The 25,346-nt window shown below is 45.1% G+C and overlaps 1 protein-coding gene across 1 annotated transcript in view; it reads right to left on the bottom strand.

Annotated features, from left to right (window-relative positions):
* The window catches only part of LOC119379612 (uncharacterized), a 93,794-nt gene that overhangs the window by 34,765 nt on the left and 33,683 nt on the right, over positions 1-25,346 (bottom strand). The window contains exons 11-12 of the mRNA XM_049413424.1: positions 13,375-13,627; positions 10,582-10,823 (exon numbers count right to left, since the gene is read on the bottom strand). Of these exons, the coding sequence (XP_049269381.1) occupies positions 10,582-10,823; positions 13,375-13,627 (495 nt within the window). The remainder of the gene's footprint in view (positions 1-10,581; positions 10,824-13,374; positions 13,628-25,346) is intronic.

Raw genomic sequence — 25,346 nt, 5'->3', positions numbered from 1 at the left:
TACATACACGATCAATTTACTTAGCTATGCATCTTACGATCAGTGGTACAAAACTCGGTTCATCAGGGGCAAATGGCTCCGGCGATTTTCGCCTTTTCAGTTGCATTCTCCCTTAATTCATCTCTCGCTTCCTGTGCATTGGAGTGTTTTATTACGCATCCTCAAATGGTCTCTTGATGGTCGTCTTCCGTTTGTATGTACTGCAAATGGGGATACGTGCGTGTCCACTTTCGCGGGGTACAACCAAAGGCAAAACCGTGGCCTCCGAGATAGCTACGGCAACCGCGGAGGACACGGGCGAAACAAACCTGAAGGGGGTCACGACCAACATTCTGCGATTTACTTGTATGACGCACGTGGTGTCAGCTAGTTAGAACCAGAACTCTGAGCCTTCAAAACGTACATACGTCCACGATGCTGTGTTGTGACGACCAACTCGTCGCGGTGTGCGTATCACGCGTCTCCAGTCTGCCTCTAGCTGATCACTTCGTGTTACACGACAAGCACCGCGGTCAGAGCCTCTGCTGAGCTTCATAGTCAAGGTTACCACGGTTTTGCACCAGGGCTACGCAAAACAACAGCAGAGCCACACATTCATGCCACCGGCTGTGGAGAACGCGGGTACTTCGCTTACCCAACACGCTCGCAACGGCCCGTATCCAGCGCTCTCGCCTTTCTTCTTCGTACGACAACTACGGAAATCGGTAAAACTGAACGTTGTTATTCAGTCTTTTACGTCCGTGGCAATTCACAACGCAACAGTGCGTCTTTTGCGGAGTTTCTTCGTAGCGTGCGGAGGGCTCTCGTCTGCTGCTGTTTTCGCCGTCGTTCAGGCGAGTGATCCAGCAAGCACTTCACGACGGCTCGGTGGCGCGTCCGACTAGCGGAGAGCAATTCACAGCTCTCGTTCTGAGTGCTAAATGCGCAAACACACGCGATATTAAGCTCAATCGTTGTTTCGCACTCGCTAGTTGCACCTGGTCCCATAGCAAACTGTGCGAGAGAGTCGGTCTATGCACTACTCAATACTTCTCCGACAGGTGGCGCCACACATCTTGGAAACTCCAGAGTCTGACGTCTATAATATTTGGCTCACACATTCCCAGATGCCTTGACTACAGACAGGCAGCATTTACTGACTATGTTCAAAAAGTGTATATGAACAAATGGAAACTCAGCCAGAATGTTATTTTGCACTGTTGAGGTATTCATCCTTACCATCGCTCTAGTGTACATTTGGAAACCTCATGTATTGGCCTCATGTATTGGCTTCAGAGATTATTGCACATGAATCACAAAAAACCAACCGTGCGCCTCGTGGCCCAGGTGTGCAAGCTGTGCGGTCACTTCATCTTTGTAGCATTCATGAGACTAAAAAAATATCTTTAAAAAGCACCGTTTGCTTGACTTGGCCTGAAGTCACATGACCACCCGCGCGCCTCTTGGATTGAGGCATGCGAGCTGCGCGTTCACTTCGTCTTTGTGGCATTTATGTCATTAAAAAAATAATAAAAGATTCTCACACTTCCTCTATGTAAAAGCGCGAAACCAAGGAGATAAAAAAGAAAATAAAGACAATCCCCTGGTGCGGCAGGTGTCATGAAAAGCTTCCACGAAGCGGTGCCAGCAGCTTAGAGAGTGTAAATAAAGCAGCGCTCCCATGACTCGGCTTACTGAGATCTAGCGGAGTGAAAGCCATACGAAAGCAATTGAAGGCATTACTGTACTATATATGATAATAATCAAGCAAGCTAAGTGTATAGTGAGTTAATTAGTGAAAGTTAATTGGTGATAGTTAAATGAGCGAAGTTAATAAGTGACTTAAAAATTCAGGGAGTACTGAGTTTATTGAATTAATTAATGAAATCTAATTAGTGATAGTTAATTGGGGAATGTTAGAATGCTGATATAAGGTGCACCCTGTGATTTTAACGCGACAATGTCCCCCCCCCCCCTCCCCAAAGAGCCCCTTCCGCGGAAATTCTGGTGTCGGCGTCGGTGTTCGTGTCATTGGATGTGAGCGTAAAACCAGTGTTGTCCATGAGCGAAGATTCGAAATAGATGCAAAAAAATAAATACCGTATTTATTCAAATCTAAGCCGATGTTTTTTTCGAAAAAACATGTGCGAAAGTGGGGGGGGGGGGGGTCGGATTAGATGCAAGTACAATGATTAAGTTTTTTTTTGTTTTCTGGCCTTGCGAATTTCAGGGGTCGGCTTAGAATCGGGGCCGGCCTAGATTCGAGTAAATAGGGTAATAAAACACTTCAGTTCGAGTGGGAAATGGAACCCAGGCCTTCTGCATGGCAAGCAGGTGTTCTACCACAGAGCCACACCATTGCATGGAACTACTTCAAAAAAAACCATACAAATATCGTCTAATGCAAGGAGTCTGCCATACGTCATGCCATGTCATGAGTGCTGCCTTACAGTTGTGCAGTGGGTACTTCGCTGATTCACAAAAGGAAGAATTATGGCGTAGTGGGAACTTCACAACTGTACTTGCAGTAGGCATTGTAGGACAGTTTTAAATGGCTAATGTTATGCGTACAGACGTTCCTTTCCTTGCGGCACAGTTGAGGAGTCCACCGAGAAGCGAAGCAAGGCTACCGATTGAGAAGGCGATGCGAAGAGTGCCCGATTACGCTATCGCGTTCTACGCTTGAGGTGAAGCCCAAGCATCCTCCAACTTTCTTAAGGACTATGTTTTCGAGAGGTCCGATTATTCACAACTGTCTCTGCACATCGCTGCGGCATATGAACAATATGCTTCTTTTTCATGTAACCACTACCTTGCGTGCGCCGTGATGGAATATAGAACATCCTTGGTTATTTTATATTGTCCTGATAAACTTGAGCACGCAACGCGAACAGTAAAGTTTATTCTGGAAATAACACGGCCACCAACAATAAGGCTGGAACCTTCGATGCCACATGTATCAATGACGACACGCCTTACTGCAGATCAGATTACTGATGACCGATGGTTGTGCTCGAGGCTATCGTTGCACTGAGTGTGTCCCTTCTCTTTCTGGGCACAAGTTCGCCTGATAAAGTGTTTCATCGTTACTTGCTGGAGTTCTGCTTGCGTCACTGTCACAACCACATGACAATATTTAATGCTGCCACTAACATACTATGTTAAAAAAGGAGAGGCACGCAAGCCAGATGACAATTATTGCTGTGTAAATGTTTTTAAAGTGAAGACAGCAGAACAGCATTAGCAGAATGTCGGCACGCAAGCTGTGCAGCGCAACAAGGTAAGTGAATGGCACACACCGTAACACAATATGGTAAGGATCTCTAGAAAACAGGAGAGTAAACTTTCTTCTAGTATGGCAGGAAAAAGGATAAGTGGATACGTGGGAGGGGGTTGTATACAACTTTTATCGGTAAATGTGTTGCCCTTTGTACGTGCATGCAAGCTAATCCATTTTCTTTCATCACATTTTGCAAGTGCATCACTTGTCATGAATATTTCACCGAGGTCAGTAGGTAGTGAAATCATGATGTGTCAGCACTTGTCAAGGCAGCATAATTATGTGCTCAGATTCCAATTAACAGTCGTTCATGTTAACAAGCAGTGCTGATGCAAAGACCCCTGCTGGGGCTCGAGGCAGCATAGTTCTGTGCCCAGATGCCAATAAACAGTCGTTGATACATTAACAAGCAGTGCTGAGGCAAAGACCCCTGTTGGAAATTAGTCATGCCATTTGTCATTTGGCGATGTTTGGCGCAACAGAAAACTTCAGTATTATAATGTTCCCTTTACATCATTTTGGCAGCAACCGCTAAGGCTGATTAAGTCTACTGACAAAAAGAAAAAAAAATTACACTGCATTAAAAACAAAAACAAAACTCTTTGCAACTTTTGAGGACTTATCCAGTATAAAAATGACTCAAACAAGGGCTAATACAACTGCAATGACACAATGTTAGTTCTGTAATTTGACAATAAAAAAGGAAGTCTGACTACCAGACAAACGAAGCCAACCATTTTAAATCTAGCAAGTGCAGTGTTTTGGATGGCGATAGCAACAACATGTTTATTATCACTTTGGTTTGGCAAAGTCATATGGATGAGGGGAGACGACGTGTGAAGTTGCATTCATGGACATACCACTGTATTCACTGATGTAAGGCTTGCATTTTTTTTTTTAAAGATGGTTATGAGCTTGCCTCATCAGTGCCTCTAAAGTTATTTTTCATCCATGCTGTCATAGGTGGCATTCACACGTAACCAATATTAAGCAATTCTCTTCCTTTGAGTGGGAGGGCGAAGTGGAGCTACAGCATCCTCTTTAAGGGGTATTCGCACGAAGAAGAAATCTGCGGGAGACACTGGAGGATTGCGAATAACATGACAGCGACGCCACGAATTAGTCGCCCCACGCCTCCTTGGAGGAGACGGGGACATTTTCCAGACAGGACAAATGATCCCCCGCGGTGGGGGAGAAAACGAATTTTCGGGCAGGTGCTTGGCATAGTTGCTCCTACTGCAGCAACCGTTTTGCAATTGCTTTGTGGGTTACCCTTTTTTTTTTTTTTCGAATGGGGTGATTTTTATGAGCATTTTGACATTGCCAGTTTTCTTGAGCCCATTTAACAAGATGTCGCCGCTTTTCTTGAAATAACGACTTAACGAAAAAAGAAAGTAGCGCATGTTTGCAGTAGTATATTAATGATGAAAAGCAGCAAACAATACGTTCAAACGAACTTTCTAGATGTTTGCTGGAGTGTTGCTTGCTCTCGCACACTAAATAGTTCTCATGCAGAAGGCCCCGGCTCATTACACGTAATTTTAGAAATCTCTGTCAAGCATCAAGAGGCAACATCTCTTCAGTTCTATTGGGGGAAGGGGGGGGGGTGAGCAAAGAAAAAAAAAAGAACTATGATAACTGCACTTCTTCGCTAACACAAAGCCGACCAACATCGAAAGACATTTCATTTCAATTCCTATCACTCGACAACATGACCAAAGTCTCACAGATTAGAACAAAAGTTGACTGATTCGAAATGCTGTGCACAATTTCTTCAGCAGAGAAAAAAAAAAAAAGCAGCCGTCAATGACCTTGTGAAGAATGGCACTTTTTATTTTTCAGTCTAGGCTTGCGACAACAAAAGCACATGAAATACTCAGCGTTATTTTTTTTTACACGTATTCTGCGAAAGGCAACAGAGCACGTCTTGTACAATAGCCTTGTATAAGCCACCAGAGTAGTCTGGTGTCCCCCTCCGTTTGCCTCATCCGTGTGAGCAGGGGACTTGTAAGGGGAATTGTCACCATCAGCTGACGTCACTATGCTCCGCCTTTATCCCCTGCGGATTTCTCCCTCGTGTGAATACTGCTTTACTGGTGCTGCCAAATCTTTAATAATTTGGTTTAGCTTGTGCATTTGATGTGCACTATTCGAGCAGCTAGTTCAGCCACCTGTCCTTACATTTGTGCCAACTACCATGTATTGGGCTGTGTGCGAATGGAACAATAAGTTGAAGCCGAACACTGAATAATGTGAGAGCACGGAAGTATGCAGTAATCTTTTTCTCCGCACCATACAGTGTTCTAGGAGATAGTTGCCGTATTATCTACGAAGTGTCAAACTGAATTGCTTCGGTAGTCCCTGTTGGGATCACAATCACATGGACGCCACACATCTGCGCAACACCGCAGTACATGCATCAAGACCAATCCAGGCGCACTTTCGATTGCAATCGATTACAGTCCAAAAACTTTGGTATAAGCACAATCTCCAAAGAAGCATCGTATCGAACAAAACCACATGCCATGCTTTCAATATTCATATGCACTCTTGGCAACAAAGCCCTCTTCAAGCACCTGAAAGCACAATGCACCTAAACAATCAGCCACAGCAGTGGTTCTCAAATGGGGCTGCAAAGCCATTTATGAGAGTCCACGAAACCAACAGTCGAAAGAAAAAAAAAATTGAAGTTTACACTAGCCGTGCAAAGCTTAAGAAACAGCGAAGCTGGACGATCTTAGGGGCTTAACGTGGCCTTCTTGGCTGATGCTAGGTCTTTCCTTGGCGTAGACAGAGTCGAGTCTAACCACAGTCTGTCACAGACCTTGCAAGAATGTCCAAACACCAGTGCCAGAAACTAACGTGCAAACCTGGGGGGTGTTTAAACCCCCCCGAAAATTTTCAATATTGCTTGCGTATATCTACACGCACACATACAAATGGACACACAAACATACATGAAGTATGGTTGAACCCCCTCTGAAAAAAATTTCTAGCTACGCCCCTGGTGGACTGTCTCCGTCGGTTGGCGTGGCATGGCAGTTGGCTGCTCCTTTTGCAGGGTTTTTTGCAGACGCATATTACCTCAAGCTTTAGGAGCTTCGCAGGTTTTTTTTGGAGGCAGACTATGTGCAGGGACAGAGGCCCCTTCTAGTTCTTGCTATGCTTCACTACATAAGCCTTTTGCATTGTGGTGGACCTGAATAAGACCCGCTATCGCCGCAAACTGATTGGCGCACGAGAGCGCTGGTTTGAAACTGCGAGATAATGAATGCAGCAGCGGTGGTGGCACAAATGAATTAAGTTTCTCACCTGCGATCAAAGCAGAAGGTCCGAAAAAATCGGACACCAAAGAGTTTCAGCGTCCAAAATTTCAGGCACCCTTATACAATGACTCTAGGGTAGGCTTGTGCGAATATTCGAGCACTTCGAATATTCGAACGAATATTACAGTATTTAAATTCTCTTCGATTTGAATTTAAATTATCGGAAATTTCGAACTATTCGAAATCAACGAATAGGTGTATATTAAAGTCAACTGCTGATTTTTAGGACGGCAGATTTTTAGGACATGCTTGAAAATTCAGACGCTTTCACGGCACTGTCACAAGTCCCATAGACATCAATGTACAAGAACGTCCGATTTTTCTGACTTTCTTCCGAAATTTCAGGTCCGAAATGGCATTAATTGAAGCCCCCACCGTGGCCACCTCTATCATCTCGTAGGTTTGAACCAGCACTTCCGCGAGTCAATCTGTTTGCAGCCGTATAGCAAAGCTCGAAAGTCAGCTTTGCCGCAATGCTTACGTGTTATGGGGTGAAGCATACCAAGAATCCGAAGGGGCCACTATCACGGCGTAGTGCGGCGACATCTTTACGGATAAGCAACGTAAATGCAAGGAGGCTTCACGACGGCAGGCGGCAAACGCGCCAGTATGGCTTAATCGCTAACAACCCTTATGATAAGCATGTTCAGCTAAGTGCTCGGTAGTGCATGTGGCCTAGCGCGGTTGTATAACCCAAACGCGGCGCCACTACCCAAGGGGCCACTATCACGGCGTAGTGCGGCGACATCTTTACGGATAAGCACCGGAAATGCAAGGAGGCTTCACGGCGGCAGGCGGAAAACGCGCCAGTACGGCTTAATCGCTAACAACCCTTATAATAAGCATCTTCAGCTAAGTGCTCGGTAGTGCATGTGGCCTAGCGCGGTTGTATAACCCAAACGCGGCGTGCCTTCGTTCATGCTGCCTGTTTCTGCGATACTGCTAAGTGTGCCGCACAGACGCGTTGCCTTCACGTACGGAAGCAGCTCACCATCGCCGCGCCTGCGTGCGGTCAGGAACGGAGTGGTCGTGCCATAACGAACGCTTTCACGGCAAACTCGTGCGTGTGGTAAAGTAAGCGCCCCGGCATTGATGGTGGGACCTTAGTAGGCGACGTGCTGCACACAACTAGGACCGATCGGCTTCATGCGATCGGCGTGTCAGCAAAGATTTTCGCGCAGTAGTGCATAGTGGAAAGCCGGAAGAGTTGACCGCTCTACCGCCACAGCCTTTGCTGAGGCGAAAACCAGTCAAGAAAGACGCCGGACAAGGGGAAGAAGTGACACACACAAGGACTGTCCTTGTGTGTGTCACTTCTTCCCCTTGTCCAGCGTCTTTTTTGACTGGTTTTTGCCTCAGTGTCATGTACCAACTGACCCAGACTTCGACGTTACAGCCTTTGCGTTCCGCGTCATCGTTTTTTAGCGCTCCATAAGAGAGAGCCGTAACCTTTTCCGCGCCTTGCTGGTATCGGCAGCGCTCACCACGACATGCAAATTTGCAATTGGCGGTTGGCACGCTGTTAGGCGGAGTTCGCGGCCGGTGCCGAATGTGTTCACGAGAGCCTAGGCGTGCACCCAAATGCCCGATAAGTGCACAGGCAGGCATTGAAGCTGTTTCGGACGTGGCTGTGGCGATTTGACCGCTTGAGTGGAAAAGAACGGTATGAATTCGTTTTTTCGGACTGCCCGATTTTTTCGGGTGATTTCGCGGTCCCCAGGGAGTCCGAAAAATTTAACGTTGACTGTAGTCCGCATGTAAAAACCACCTGTAAAGGTGGTTTCCCTGCAGTGGAGAGGTGCTATACCGTGAATACACCTATACAGGAAAAATCCGCAGTGCCGCGAAGCCCAACTTCAAGGTTATATGAACATATTACCTTCGCATTGGTTCATCATTTTTTAAGTTTAAATGCTTGTTATACCGGCTTATATACTCTAACCTCGAAGTATAGTAAATTTTAAAACGTAACATACTTTACAGGTTATGACTTGCATTCTACCAAAGTCAAATCCTGCTACTATTCAAAGTTACTTCCAATTCCTTTTGAACCAAAAAGAATGACATTTGAACATGCCTTGTTTCAATTAAAAAGAAATATTGTGCTGGTTAGTTGGGTCATGACAAATATGCTAATTTTTCTTTATAATATGTGATATATACTCTTCGAATATGATTCAAAATTATTTGACCAAATCACTATTCGCTTTGAATTCGCTTCGAACCTAAAACCTACTATATTCTCACAAGCCTACTCTAAGGACATGTGGGATGGCTGTGAAAGCATACGAATTATCAGGAATATCTGATATACGGGGGCTTGAAAAATCTGTCGTTGATTGGCTCAGGGGCAGTATCTGGGAGTGACAGAGTCACAATAATGGCCCAGCTAAGCACGTCAATGTGCCACATCGGGAACTACTTCCTAAATCTGCCCCAGACACATGACTTGTGGCCATTTCTAAAGCTGGCATACCTTGCTTTGCACATAACAATGTTGAATCTGAAAATGAATTGCTGGAGCTTCAGGAAAACAGATGAAGACAGAGTTTACCACTGCAAGCCTTGAGGCATTCTGGCTAGGGGTGGCTCAAATGTTTCCCCTTCTCCATGAGGTGGCTGTAAAGGTTTTGTTACAGTTTTCTAAGCATGATTTTTCTAGGTTTGCTTACTTGAAAAGCAAACACAGCTAGAAACAGGCTGAATGTGGCTGCAGGTCAGCACTGCTTATTGACAAGCTGTTGATATCGAATTGACATGGCACTAGTGTTTGACCACTCCTTGCCAGGTGGCAATAAAGGGCACCTTATTTCACACTATGTGTTGTGTTAAGTTATACCCACCGCTCCCCTTTCACTCACTGTAAGGGGTCCCCCATCCCTTACACAGGTCCACAAGGAGTTCCGAACCCATCTATGGCTGAGAACCATTGAGCCACATCATAGCCAATAGCATGCTGGATCTATGCCATGTGATCCATAACCCTCTGTGACATGCATTATGATCGAATCTCTATAAATGCATGAAAATTGCACAACTTGTGTTCTGGAGACTAAATTTAAACCAAGTGTAATTGTTAGAATAAATTAGGACATTTATTTACAGCAATTGATTGTAATTACAATGTGAATAGTTATCTAATTATTGTACAGTCAGTCATGCTATATTTCTTCATAAAGCGAATTCAATGACCCACTCAAATTATACATGTGATAGTTATCTGCTGGCAGTGAGCATTCCTAAAAAGGTAAAAAAATATTTTCAAATTCCTGCCAAAACACCTCTTGTCCAACATCTCATTAAACACACTATTACCTTCACCAAAGCGATCATGTATAGCAAATTATTTAAACCAGAAGTGATATAAAAGAACTTTAGGCAACAAGAATGCTTAATTTACCATTAGCTCAGTGTTTGTGGTCTATTCCTTGACAATAGTGCACAGAAATGGAAAAAGTAAGTCTCGTCTTCAAATGAGGACGCCATGTCCCAAAAGGTTATGGATACGGTGATGACGATGACAATGCTATTGTTGGCAAGATTTAACAGTGTGCCCTAATCATATCTTGGTGGCCATGCCAGTGGTACACACATGTAAAACTTTTCCCAAAATCTTCATGTTTCACAGTGGGGGGCATAAGCCTTGCATGAAAACCCGACTTACAGGCAAAAATATAGCAGAACAAAACGCTCTTCAAAAGCTGCATAAACACATTTGGTTCAGGCGCAGGATGAAGCCAGTTCATTCTCGCAGCTCATTCTAAAGAGGGAGGCCACCACAGGTGGTGGGGACAGCAATATAAAAATGCCTGTATACTAAGACTGGTCGAAATTAAATGCCCTACACCCTGGCATCTCTCATAGTGCCTTTGTTGCTGTGGTATGTCAAATGCCTTAAATAAATCATTGTTTCTCTTTAGGGAACAGTATGTAGCCCACTGATCTTTAAAGCACATGCAAGAGCATTTTTTACCATAATCAATTAAGTGAACATACCTTTCGTTTGCTAAGGATAAGTCGTAACCGGTCTCGCATTTCTTGGTAATTCTTGCTAACAGGAGCCACAGGAGGCGCGCCGTGGCCAAACACTTCACAATAACAACAGTCACAGACACGATTCTCGCCAGCACTTCGTTGGTTGGAGGCTGTTGTCGAGGAACTGTGCTCTGAGCACGAATCATCCATTGAGTCCTCACCATCTAACAAGGCATTATCACAGTCAGAGTCCAAGCAAGTTCCTATGGAGAGAAAAAGAAAGGGTTCAAAAATTACCATTGCAAAAACAAAAAATACCAAGCCAATAAAATCAAAGGCACAAAAATAAATTGTGTTCAGAGAGTCAAAGGTATAGCAGTGGCTATACGTAACTCAAAATCTCAGTTTGAAATTGCTGCCTCTAAGCCCCTCCTATTGAAAGCGACGCCATTTTCACATAGCACGTGTGATGCGAAGTACCACTGCTGTGTATGCTGTGCTGAGAGGGTGCATGCCCACCAACACCATGTGGCTGGCAAGCACCATATTGGCACCATATCTGCACCAAGTTTGGTGAGATGTTGCTTTCTGGTCCGCCATCACTTGGAGCACAGTCTAAAGCTTGCAAGTCCTTTTGTCCAATGTTCAGCTCCCATTCATTGTTTTGTGGCCTTTTTCAGGAAAATGAGGAATGATGTTGAACGCTGCTTGTGCAGCAAGTCTAGATTTCAGTATGAACCAACTAGTCTGCAAACGAGTATTTATTAGGGGTGCGCGAATATTTGAAATTTCAAATATTTTCCGAATAGTGTTTCCTATTCGATTCGATTCACACTGGAATTTTACTATTCGAACTATTCGAACTTCCCAAAAACAAATACAGTCAACGACAGATTAAAAATGACCCCTTCAAATTTTCAATATGCTTCACCTCATTACACTCTCGTATTGCGGCAAAGCTGCCTTTCAAGTTCCGTTACGGTCGAACTTTGCCGAGACGCAGTTAACGTCTGATTAGAAGTGGTCCCTACATTTTCAATATGCTTCACCTCATCACACCCCTGTATTGCGGCAAAGTTGCCTTTCAAGATGTCACGGTCGCAAATGTATTAACTCAAGAAAACGCTGGTTCCAACATGGAGATGAAAGATGTGGCAGAGGTGGGGGCTCAATGCTGTTTTGGACCTGAAATTTGGGTAGGAAGTCCGAAAAATCGGAAGCCGAAGATTTTTAGCATCCAAAATTTCAGATGTTCTTATATATCGACGTCTATGAGGCAGATTTGGAACTGCGGACTTGAAGGGAGCACATCCTTGTCCGCCACATCAGTTAGGCTTCCACAGAAGTTGAAAGAGGAGGAGAGGCCGAGGAAATGGCATCTTTGCCTATCACCTGTAATGTGTTGTCGGCAACACTTTGGTTGCATCAAATCATGTACATAAATAGCATTCGGCCTCTACGTTGCCGCATTCTTGATAAGACAACTATGAAACACCACCCCGCCAGTGCTTCATCAACCTAGCGAAAAGAAACACTTTCGTGTTGCCATCTCATAAGAATATGCTTAGGAATCCTCTCTAACTTTTTTTTTCTGCAGTTTCGCTGTGAAGTATTCGAAAAATATTCTAGAAATATTCTAGAAATATTCGATTCGATTAGCACGCACACTTCAATATTCGAATTCACTTCACACCCAAAATTTTGCTATTTGCACAGCTCTAGTATTTATGCATCAAGTATTATTCTTCATTCTTTCTTCTATGCGACTATTACGCCAATTTAAACAGTGATCCAGAAACGCAGTGTACTGCAATCACCATATGCAAAAGGTGTGTGGACTATTTATGTCACAGAATGGATTGCTTGTACATGAAAGATACCATCTTTCAGCACACTAAATGCTACATCAAGGTATTTAAGAGTGCAACATAGGTAGATGTTACAATGCCTACAACTGGCCAAATTTCTGCTGGGAGCTAAAGATCGGCAGTTCTCAAAACTTTTTTCCTTTAGGGAATCCCATCAGCTTTCCTGAAGTGCCAAGTCAGTGAGACAACATTCGAAGTAGCACTGCTGCCATCACTTCAGTGTAGTGCCTCTGACATTCACAGTTTAGCGTGTTATCTTTTGGTCTTCAAGGCCACTGCTGTTAAAAGTGATTTTTTTTTTTTGCCACTGCTGTGCAAACCATAATGCAGCACATGCCAACCACACAGCTACTGCTCTATGCAAAGGGCACCATAAATGGCATTTGAGCTCAAAGCAAGGATGCATAAAAGTTCTAATTTGTTGCACAAAATGTCCTAAGTAATTCGAACTGTGGAATGACCTTCAAAATATTGAAAACAACACCTAAAATCACACGTTGCCCAGTATGCAGCTTCATGCATAGCAGGCGGAAGCTGCTAAATTCAAAAGTGGCCCTCTTTTTGCAAAACTTCAGAGGTGATTCCCAATCATGTGTCATAAAATGAGCACAAATGAATAATGCTCAGCAAGCACACAATGGGCCTGAAGATCACATAGCATATAGTCTCTAACAAAGACTAATGAAATGTGGATGTGGCATGCACTGGCTTAACCAAAAGGTAAAGCAAAATTTTTATTTTTATTAAGAAAGTGTGGAAACACAGGGAAAAAGTTTTTTTTTTTTCATTCCGCATTTTGGTTCTTTCTGCTAACGGAACCCAAAATGCTCTTCACAGAACCCAGCTGAGAAGTGTTACCACAAGAATGTAGAAACTAGTGTTCCTGCTGTACTATTTATATGCAGTTTTTATAAAGGCTCTGCAATATATAGCCACATGTACTCACCAGGCTCAGAGTGTCGACGTGCAGGGGTTGGGGAGCTTTGACCTGAGGCAGTGCCTGGGGGTGCTGGCTGAGGTGATAGCTCAGCACTAGAGTGCCGTGACTTGAAATGGCTACCCTCCCATTCCCTGATCTGTGCTAAGCTGTCCAGGGAGTCGAGGTCAAGGCTGATTGGACGTGCTCCATACAACTGCAGCAGTGACTGTGGATTCCATTGCATCTGCGTGCAGGCATGACACTCGCACGTATCTGCAGCCTGCAGAGAGAAGTTATAAAAATTAATCTTATTATTAAGGTTGGATAAAAAATATATGGTTATATTTCTGTCCACTTGGTGGTATTTATTTTCACACAGCAAATGAAATTGGTCTGACAAAGCCTACAGCAATGCCAACTTCTGACTGGTTTGGCTCATAGCACTTGCACTGCATAGTGCAATCAAATTTCATCAAAAGGGGTCCTGAACCACCCGTCAGGCTTGATATTAAGAACACCCTGGAATGCACTTGATGCCTCCTACAAATATACAGCTGAAAGAATTTTTCAAAAAGAGGGAGTAGGAGCAAAAACATTGTGAGCACCGAATTTCTCTTCTGCATTCTCTCTCAACGCCCTTTCATCTTACAGAGCAGGGCTCTGGAGGGATGGTTCCATTGGAGGCTCTCTCCCTCCACGTTAGGTCACCTGGCTTCAATTTCACCTTTTTTACTTCCGCAGAACTTGACGGTAGTGATGGGTGGGGTTGACAATAGGCTTGTGCGAATATTCGAGCACTTCGAATATTCGAACGAATATTACAGTATTCGAATTCACTTCGAAACGAATTTAAATTCTAGGAAATTTCGAAGCATTCGAAATGAACGAATAGACATATATAAACCGCATGTAACCTCCTGTAAAGGTAGTTTCACTGCAGTGGAGGTGTGCTATACCGTGAATACACCTTTCCAGGAGAAAAGCCCCCACTTCAAGTTTAAACAAACATACAGTAAAACCTCGTTAATTCAAAGTCACTGGAACAGTAAAAAATCTAATTAAGCGGGTTTTCGAATTAACAAAACATACAAAAAGCGGGATGCAAGGAACTTTGAATTACTGGAAGTAATCAGAGGTGGTCGTTTGCTGTTCCTGCTAGTTTGCAGCTACAAGGGTTATGTCTTCCAGCAATACCTGGTCCCAATTTTGCCGCTAAACCGGGGAAACGGTGGGCCTCGCTGCTGCCAGGGCAAGAAAAAAAAAAGGAACAGGGAAAGAAACGGTCTCGTGGTCAATTGAAATGCACGCCTGCGGAAAAGACATGCTTCGCTGCAACACAGTGGTGACACGCGGGCAGCATATCACCTGCTCCTCTTAGCGTGAGCGTGTCATGATGCGACCATTGGCCCATTCTTTCTGGTAAAATAAAGAATTTAATAATGACCAGTGTGATGGAATTCGCGATGTGTTCTGGGTGGAAAAGATGATCATTGAAGTTTTCGAACTGAGTTTTAGAAGTAGGCATTGCAGGCGAGTACTTCACCAGCAGTGCAAGTGCGCAAATTGCCGGAACAACCGCCATTCGAAGGTTTGCATACATCGCGAATTTCGTCAGACTGCCCTTTATTAATTTGTCTATTTTCCCAGAAAGAATGGGTAAATCATGACGCGCTGACGTTGAGAGAAGCATGTGTCATGCTGTCCGCGTGTCACCGCTGTGTTGCAGTGAAGCACGTCTTCTTTTCCGCAGGGGCACATTTCAGCTGACGAGACCGCCTTTTGTTTAGTCTTTTTCCTGTGCTGCAGCAGCGAGGCTGGGATGCTTCACTTGTCACTCATTAGTATTGCTACGCTGCACTGCCTTGTGGCTCTTAAGGGCCAACGTTTCTGCCGATTTGCGGCTAAATCGGGATCGGGGAATGACACATGGCACCCAAAGTTTTCGAATTAACCGGGCTGGTACTGACCGCCGCTTCAAATTGTCCACTCAAATTTACATTGCAAAATACGGGGCCAAAGAAATGCTTCGAATTATGCGGGATTTCGAAATAACAGACTTCGAACTAATGAGGTTTTACTGTATTACCTTCACATCGATTCATCATTTTTTAAGTTTAAAAGCTTGTTATACTGGCTTATATGCTCTAAGTATAGTAAGTTTTAAAATGTAACATATTTTACAGGTTATCACTTGCATTCTACCGAAAGTCAAATCCTGCTATTACTCAAAGTCGGTTCCACTTCCCTTTGAACCAAAAAGAATGACATATGCATATGCCTTGTTTCAACTTTAAAAATATTGCGCTGGTTAGTTGGGTCATGACAAATATGCTCATTTTTCTTTATAATATGTGATATAAACTATTCGAATTTGCTTCAAAATTCGCTTCGACGAAATCACTATTCGCTTCGAATTCGCTTCGGACCTAAAATTTACTATTCGCACAAGCCTAGTTGACAACCCATACTTCCAGTTGCCTGCTACGTGCTATGCTGGCTGTACACTGGCGTGATCTCTCTGCACTGTTTTCTTCCTCTGGTACACTATTTGTTGCCCTCTGTCACACACACATGGGCTCAGAGGCATGTACGCATGGGTGTACATGTAGCTAGACACATGCACTGTGCTCCGTGTGGTTGGGTACCTCTTGTGTGCGTAGCTTGTTCTCGATCATGCATGTACGTCGGCAGCGAGCCTAACACTCCAATGAATCACGCACTCCGAGCTCAAGAGAGTAAGACCCCAGAAATGGGTTTCAACCGTTATGGTGACACATCACGAAAGTGTACAACTCTGGAACCGGACAACCCAGATGTCGGCAGGGCAGCTGCCTTCAGATGAATATGTGTCTGATACACGTCCGTGCCCTGGAACAGTTCCAAATCATAATGGTAGGCATCACATGCTAAATGTCTACTGTAAACACGCATGTTTTTCTATGTGCCCGTGCACAGAAGACCAATACGCTGTAGCCAAGCCGACCACAAGGCATCATCTTGAGGCAGCTTATATTGGGACTTGACACCTTTTCTGCTGCTTTTTTGACAGCTGCATGCTAGGTACTGTTGTGCTTGATTGTCATGCTTCACTGTCGTGAGTACTTACGAGTTAAAAAAAAAACTCACAGGAAATTCGGGAATAGCAAGGAAGCGGTATTCGTGGATGCGGCCAGATACGCGCGCAGGTGTGGCTATGTGGCCACGGTGGTCAACTGCGAAGGAATATGCAAAAGGAGCGTTACGGTGCAAACCACACTCACCGAGACGGCCGAGGAGGTGGCCATCGCCCTCGCAGTGGCCACTACCAAGGCCGAAGTAGTAACTAGTGACTCGCAAGCGGCGATACGTAACTATGCTAACGGTCGGGTCTCCCGAGAGGCGCTGTGAATCCTAACGAATAACGAGCAAAAAATCTGAAAACAAAAACATGGCTGATCCCTCTGTCATAGGAATCGGTATAACACGAAAGTAAAACGTGCCTTCACAGACGTAGTTGAGCGTTTGTTGTGCATTGTTTCGCCCCGAGGGTGAAGAATGAATGCTATAGCAACAAGTTGTAATGTCACGCGAAGAACGGCAAGCAGCTCGAAACTTCCAACGCATTGCTCAAGCAGAAAGGACGCACGGAAATAACATACACAGGAAGAGCGTGAACTAAAAACTGTCACAGCTCGACAGTCAAAGCGCGCTGCTCAAACGCAAAGTAGGACGCACGAAACGAACGCACAAGTATACACAGTATGAGCGCGAACTGTCACGGTTGTAACATATTTAAGTGTGAGCAGCGCGCTCCTTTCGCAAAAGCGGCCGCTGCAGTGGGCGAAATGACCTTCGTGCTCTCTGTAACTTGAACGCAAACTTGCTGTGGGAACGCAAGACGTACAAGATAAGCGCGCGCGCAGGAGCGACCACGCCCTGTAGAGACACACGCTCATCTCAACGCGGGGGGCGACGACATTTAAAGCGCGCTCTTCGAGCCCTTCGCGCCATCTCGCTAGTGATAACGAAAACACGCTGATGTACCCTGATCTCTGAGTACCGCCACTGGCAAATGGTGTATATAAATAGCACGCCGTTAGTACGACGAAGAACGTGCCGTTTGTGGCGGAGTCGTTTCGCGCTGTGCGCTGGGGATTGAGAGGTCGAGAGTTCGATTCCAGGTGATGGAACTTTTTCTTCCTAGTTTTTTCTTTGCCATACGTTAGTCTTTATATTTTACAACGTCATATCCGTGATGGAAATGCGTCAGTGGAGCTGTGGTGGATCCTGGCATAAAACACTTTCGTGTTAAAATGACACTTTTGTTATATGGACCCCCGCACACACAGAAACCCCGCTGGCCAGCAACGAGGCGGCTCGAGAGCTCATGAACCGAGCCGCTGCGAACGCCGACGCCGCTTCGACGCCGCTTCGACCGAGGTCCCACGCGGGGAAGAGTGGGAATGGGAGGAACGTATGACTAGCTACAATGAAATAACGCAGCACTACAAGCTAGGAAGACGCAAATACCCACCGCCACACAACAGATTAAATAAAAAGCAGGCAGTTGCGTGGCGGCAGCTGCAAACACACACTTACCCAAACCCAGTTATCTTTCGTCTCTGTTACCCTGATCTCTATTTGACAAACAAATGTAAGATGTGCGATGCAAGGGCAACACTGGGCCACATACTATGGGAGTGCTCGAGCTTAGACGACAAAGCACACGGAAACCATGAGGAGGCAGTATCGAACCACAGGGTGCGCTGGGAGGAGGCTCTGCTCAGCTCCGCAATCGAAGAACAACTTTGGGCCGTCCAGCGAGCCGAGGAAGCCGCCCGAGCCCAAGGGCTCGTGGCCGATGCCTAGGCCGGGGTTGAGGCCTACCCCAAGTCAAGTTTGCTGGACTTTATAAATAAAGTTATTTCTCTCTCTCTCTTCAGTACTCATTCACAGCAGGATTCAAGAGGGCTGCTATTCTCCATGCCAAAAAAACTAACTGTGCAGTGGTACACAAGTTTGGAGTTTCTGAACAAAATGGCGCAGCAGTGGCAGCTGTAGCATCACCAAATTTTCACATGTGATGCCAAGCACCGTGGTTTAAACGAGCTGAAAGAGCGGAAATACTAGTGACGCACTTCAACGGCAGTAGAGCCTGGGCATCAAAGTCCAGTGACAGTGCTAATAAATTTCCATTGAGGAATATGCTTTCACGAGCGTCTTTTTTCTTTTTCATGACAGAAACGACATTTTATTTGCTTCGAGATAAACATGCATTAGGATGGATTGTAGTCATCCTGACCAAGTTGCAACATTAGCCAAGTACTTGATATCCATTGTGTCGAATTATTCTTAAGTACGAATAATATGAATTCGAAAGATGAATCAAATTATTTGATTAGGTATTAATTCAATCTGAATTCAAAACTCAAATATTCACACAACCCTAGTATTCAAGATCTTTCAAGACACCGTCAAAGCTTTTTCAAAGGTAGCACATTTTTACTACACAGCAACCTTTGCAAAACACTATAGATAGCTTCACTGCACTAGAGACACAAAAATTATGTCAGAAATATACAGCCTTGCTGGGATGTCCTTGTACTGGATGATGTTCATGAGTTCTTCTGCTTTGCTTTTAAATGTGTAAGCATTTGTATGCTTGCAAATGAGGAAAACTGTCCATTTGTCTGTTGTGTAAGACAGCTCGCTGTGATGAAACTAATGCACAAAAGTAAACGAATTCAAAAGGAAGAACGGAAATGGTGGTTTTCAAACCTATGATCTCACCTTCAGAAGCCCTAGTGTCTTACCCACTTGGCTAAATGTTCACTTGCAAAAGGTGAATATATATGAACCATATTAATGTGCTGTACCGACGGAACTAGAGCAAGACGCTAATAAAGAAGAGGAAATATGTCATGCCAAAAGCAACTCTATGAACCTGCACAGAGCAGGGAATTAATGCAAGATGCTGACCAACGAAAGAAAGAAAAAGGAAGGTGCCATGCCGATGCCACCAGACAAAGACATTCCTGGAAAGACTGCAACATAGAAAAAGCGCGGGAGATAACAAGCGAATGATACTGAATGTTCCGGGAAAATAGAGCACATTGCTCACCTCAACACAGCAGCATATGACATCGAAACAGCCGGTAATTAGTAGCAAACGCTTACACACAACCCAGAGGAGATTCTGTGTGGATATTCACACTCATGTTTCAGTGTGAAGTCTTCACAAGACAAGGCAAGGTATAAGTAGGAGAAGGCAAACTGTCAGGTGTAGCAGTGAAACAAACAATACGACGAGGCCCAAGGAAAGCCATGTTCTGTCATTCTAAAAAGACTTACTTGTGCCATGGTCCACAGCATACCGATTACAAGGTATCTGGAGATATGACTTCAGAAATAGCAACAATATTTTAAACAAGATAAAATATATTAATTCCAATTTCTTTACATCACAGTTTTTATTGCTGCTTCCTAAGCCTGTTTGAAGAAAATCGCATTCAGCCTCAATCACTGACTGCATTCAGCTATCATACGGACTGTATACCCTGACAAGACGTCGGCTATTACTTCAGCGATATACATAACAGCCTTTAGTGAATTTTGGGCATGTAGTGAATATCTATGAATCTTTTTTTCATTGAAGACCTTCCTACACACCAGTGTAGACTGATTAAATAGTATTGGGAATTAAGCTGCCGTATTTAGTGACAAGACCATAGAACTTTATATAGTGCAATGACAGCTCTTTTAAGGGGGGACGCGGGGATCAAATCGCGAAAATAGCACAAAAAAAAAAGAATTTTTGGAAAACACTCGTTTTGGCATCTGTGGTCTCTTATTCACGCAGTATCTAAACGATTATGCTGAAAACGCACTCTAAGTGCCCGAAAAAAATAATTTTGTGAGTGAGGTCAGTGAAAAAGGAGCCCAAAATCGCGCTAAAATGGCACAATTCACGACGTCGTATCTCGTCTCTCCTTTTCAAAGTTGTGTCAAAGCTCAAAGTTCCGCCTTTCCGTTCCCGCCCTTCTTGCTTACGATCACCACGTAGAAAAAGCATAAACAACAAAAAAATCGGACAGCGTTCTCACGAGCTTTGCAATGTACGCGGCGCTTCTATTGGCAGGGTGCGCGAAACCAATGAGAGGCGCTTTTCTATTGGTTGTTGCCATGACGACGGCCGCTGTGTTCACAAGCAGAGTGCTCACTGTTTGATCACTCCGCGGCCGTTAAGGTGGGGGTTCCACTGCAGTGTAGTTTCATTCTGAGCCGCCAGAAGACGCCACCAAGTCACGTTTGGAAAAAAGAGAGGAAAATGCGCTCTCCGGCCGTCGCGACAGCGAAGCGCCTCTCCCTGCTGCAACTAATCCACTCTTTTCAGGGGCGCCGCTGCTCCTTTGAAAAGTTTCAGATGTGCTTGACGTCCCCCCCCCCCTTCCCGCCCCCTGCCCCCCCCCCCCCCCCCAAAGAAAAAAAAAGCACGGCCCAGAGAGCCTTCGTACTCCCATGCCACTGTCTAGAAAAGAGGTGCCTCTTTCTCCTGGTAGTATAACTATTTACGCGCCGCTGCTGCAAGGGCTGCTTTTTTTTTTTCTCCCCTTCAACGACGCCTCTATCTCTCCTTCTGTGATGACCCTCGCTCACTTGTCCCTGCCCCCAGCGGTGCGGTTCTTTTCACGGGAGGAACAATTGCGCTGCAAACCGCTCACGTAGGCTGCCTGGCCAGCTGCTCTCCGTGACACACAGTGCCGAAATGCGGGTTTGGGTGACAAACTCTATCGCGGAGGTCACATCACAAGCGAACCATGAGACATCACATCCTTCCGTGTACAGTGTACTTATGTAAATAATCCCCTCTGTCGCTGTCGTTTACTCCTACCTCATTTACTGATTGTCACTACTCAGTCATCTGCTTGAGCTAGACAGCGGTCATCATAATAAACTCTCCTTTTTCTTTGTTCCATTTCTATGTACTTCCTCAAGTAAACAGTCACTTATGTCTACCACTCTATATGCCGTTACACACCCTGACACAATCGATCTATGTACTAAAGATTTTATTTCTCTCGAGAAAGAATTGACAGCAATATTTTGTAGAGAGAACGCTATAATTATGCAGTAATTATTCTCCAAATAATTGTGGTGACATGAGGGCTTCTATTCACAGTTTATGAATTATTTGCAAATGCTCAGGGAAGTTCTGTTCGCGTACACACACACACATATATATAGAAAAGGGAAAAAAAAACAAGCGTGCGAAGCAATTTTATTTACGTGTCACTGGAGGTCTAAGCTTCATCAGATAAAGCTCGGACCCCGAGCGGAACGTAAATAAAATTGCTTCGCACACGTGTCTGACTTTTCTGAGAATTTTTTACCGAACCTAGAAACCCTGCGTCGTTTCTGCGTGTGTTATATATATATATATATATATATATATATATATTTGCGCAGTAGAATTGACAGCATTCTTTCTGCGCCAAAAGTATGCAGAAGACATCGTTGCCACTGCAATTGTGCTGGAACGTGAGACATGGTGGTCTGACAGGAAGAAAAAGAAAGAATAAAGACGAGACTGCCTCCAGGATAGCATTCAACTCTGTCCCGTTGTCAAAACCCTGCCGTTTGTGATACCCTGTAGAGGGTCGTGACGCTATTTCTGCGGCCCTTGTTGGGAACACGGCTCAGTTTTACCCTGACCTGCAACACGGGGTGTAAGCAAACTCGTATGTACTCCTTCCTTCCCCCATGGAAGAAACGCGCCCAGTGGTTGTGTGTAACACCTCCACCCCCCCTCCTCCCCTCATTATACCCGACACAACTTCTCGTTCGTCTGTAGGAGGAGACAAATTCTATTTGACTAGCTGTGCTCTTCCTTCACCGTGTAACATAAGCTTCCGAATGTAACCTAAGCTTCCGAATGTTCGAAAGACGGGTAGTTTGGCAATTGCGTGCTACAACGCTGCCGCTCTGACCCACGGTGTCAAACCCGTGCTAACTGCCTAAGCAGCACAGTTTTCCCTGCTATACGTACCGTCATTTATTTCATTTGAATTGAAACTTCAGCAGAGTAGTATCAATTCATCTTTTGGTTGATGCAGCATTTATTTATCATGTTACCGTGTGCAAAGCATCAGACGAACCGCAAAACCATTTCTATGACAGAGCTGAAGCAATTACGTCTTGAGCGACATATATGCGTGGCATGAATGGTCCTGGTGCGTTATTCTCTTGTCGGGGGAACGACTTCTCTATTCGCGTACGCTATTTCAATAGGATTTTGATTTTCAATAAAGTTCGTTACAATAACATGATGAGTGGTCGTTTCACCCAAATTGTCAGTAATTGACAGCAAGCTGGCGCTGATCCAAGCGTAGACGGCCTAACAGCCGGAGACGCACAGTGCGGTCGTCCGAGGTCCGTCTTCGGCGGAAACTCGGCGTCACGGCCTTTCCTGGGGCACAAAGGCGCCATGTGTCGCATTACCGCTTCGGCACCAGCGACAATGGTGTTGTTTCGAGCAATTGCAACCATGCACCTCCTGGTGCATGAGAAACAGCCGGCGTCTTCCTTATCGCCGCAAAGTGAGGCGGCTGCCTTTATTCCGTCCCGGCGCCCGAGGCAAAGGGTGGCTCGCCGATTGCGACAACTCTTGGAAAAAAAAGGTCGGCATATTCACTGACTAAATGCTAACCGTTTACTTGTCACAAAATACACTAGCCTCTTAGTAAGTGAAGCTAGTAAAATGCAGGCTAGTGGAACTTGCTACCTAGAATAGTGAGTGAATAGTACTAGCTCGAATGGCTAGTCCATTACTAAGTTGTTAGTAACCGCGCTAACAACTCAATTAGAGGCTTACGCCTATTTTGTTTATATGTGCGTGTGCATTGCCATATAAAGATGATTCTATTACAAAAGTACCTAAAGGACTAAAAAAACGAAGTGTCATTGTCCTCGTACATTAACGAATGGCCGCTAATTACTTCATGTAATTACCGTGGTAGGTACACAAAGCAACATACATAGAGGCATGAATTGATCACGAATGAGAAAACACACGCAAGTGCACACACAGAATAACAAGACTTTTACGTAGCTGACATCTACTCTAGCAGCGGCTTGAAGACTATGCTCCTATGCACCGTGTACTGGTTGGCAATCATAGAATTTAGAAGAATAATTGATGTTTTCTACACATTGTCGTGTGCCCTTATATTTGCTTATATGCGTGCCATCACGTAGCACGAAACTTTAATTCCAAGGTAATCAATAAAACAAAAATTGTTTAATTTTGCTAAAGACCGTCACGATTACGGCAAAGTATACTGCGCATCTACGAAAGATCTGGCAATGTGGGTGGCTAGTAGTTACTTAGTTAAAAACACCAAGTAAACTTTCTGGTTAGTGAAGGCAGCACTTTACGACCTTTACTAACTGCTGGCTAGTAAACAGATTTCGCGATGGTAGTAAAATACGCTCGAAACTAGTAAATGCAAGCATTTACTAACCATTTACTAACTTTTTTTCTAAGAGTGCACAGCGCACGCTCGAGAAGCTCAAAAGAAGCACTCTACGCGAGCAGTGGACACCAGAGGATGCGAATGAAATGCGTTCCGTTCTCTAGCGTCTCCCGTTACTAAGCACAGACTGTCGGCTTTCGTGCTGCAGCACACATTTTATTACCTGCTCTCATCCTCGCTCAATCGCCCCCCCCCCCATGCTGCCTCTCAGCTTCAGGCTAGCACAGTGGATGTTATGCCCCATCTCCTGTACTCGTGGGGTCTAGACTACACCAGTCTTGGTGGTGTTGCCTCGTGCATAGTGCACCCCTTCTTCCCAGGGAAGGATTGGTTAGCCTACAGACTTTTGGGAAACCCTTGTCTCCCCCACTAACTCAATTAGACTGCATTGCCGTGGGAAACAGTGCCGCGTTCCAGCTGCGTTTACACGAATGCGACAGAATGCAGCGGTAGCACATCACCTTTCCTAGAGCAATGCGCCGCCGTTTACATGGAGTGCATGAACCCTCCCGAGAAGTCCTCGCTTTCTGCCCCCGCAGCTGTCGTGTAGTATCGAAGAGGTGCACTCGAAGCCGACTCGAGGAGGGGCCGGCGTTCCCCTTCAATTGTGTAAGGTGGTCCATGAGTCGGCTTACCCCTCGAAATCCACACCTGCCTGGCGCATTTGTGCGATGCGCCTTCCCAGCGCTTACACCCGTTTACATGGATGCGATGCGCCAGTTGTCGCATTCGTGTGAACGAGGTGCGTGCCGTGCCGGTTTACGGCAAACTGTCAACGCAGGCACACTTCCCTACCGTGGGAAGATGAACTGGGCCACACTCAGACAACGTGGAGACCATTTTGTGGAGACGGCGTGTCGGCGTCTTGTTGAATGAATGGAGTCGCCCCAGCTGGCCGGTTATAATCCCGTTTACATGAATGCGACAGTAGCGCATCGGCTTTGCAAGCGCGTTTCGGAAAGGCGATGCGACGCCGTTTACAGAACCCCTCGTCTTCTCTTCGCCGCAGCGGCCATGTGGTGTCGGGTTATAGCGAGCGAGTAAGACTTGTTGCTGGCCGAGTTCATTGATGTCAGAGGGATACATGCGCTTAGCCGTGTCTGAAGCACGGGAGACAAAAATTACCACCTTTTTCTCCTTCATGAACCACTATACAAAGAGATACATATTAGCGCGAACAAAGAAACAAAGACTACAGAGAGAAGTGGGAGGAAGCAGAAAGGTTTCAGCGCCTGACCTGTCTGCTCCCTTCCAATTCCTTCTCGAGTGTTTGTTTTTTGCTTTGCGCTAATATGAATACCTTATAGCGAAAGAGGCACGCCCGGAGTTCGCACGACGGGAGGCCACCGTTACTCTCCTCGTGATTTACGGCCTGTGATTCGACCGGGACTCGCAAAACCATCCCTGTCTGACGTATTGCTGCAATGCGCCTTCCTAGCGAATTGCCATTGTTAACATGAACGCGATGCGCATCAGTCGCTTTCATGT

Source organism: Rhipicephalus sanguineus, chromosome 1, assembly GCF_013339695.2.
Source record: "Rhipicephalus sanguineus isolate Rsan-2018 chromosome 1, BIME_Rsan_1.4, whole genome shotgun sequence".
NCBI classification, from domain to species: domain Eukaryota; kingdom Metazoa; phylum Arthropoda; class Arachnida; order Ixodida; family Ixodidae; genus Rhipicephalus; species Rhipicephalus sanguineus.
Note: the sequence above shows the minus strand (reverse complement) of the source record. Positions and strands in the feature narration are given on the sequence as shown.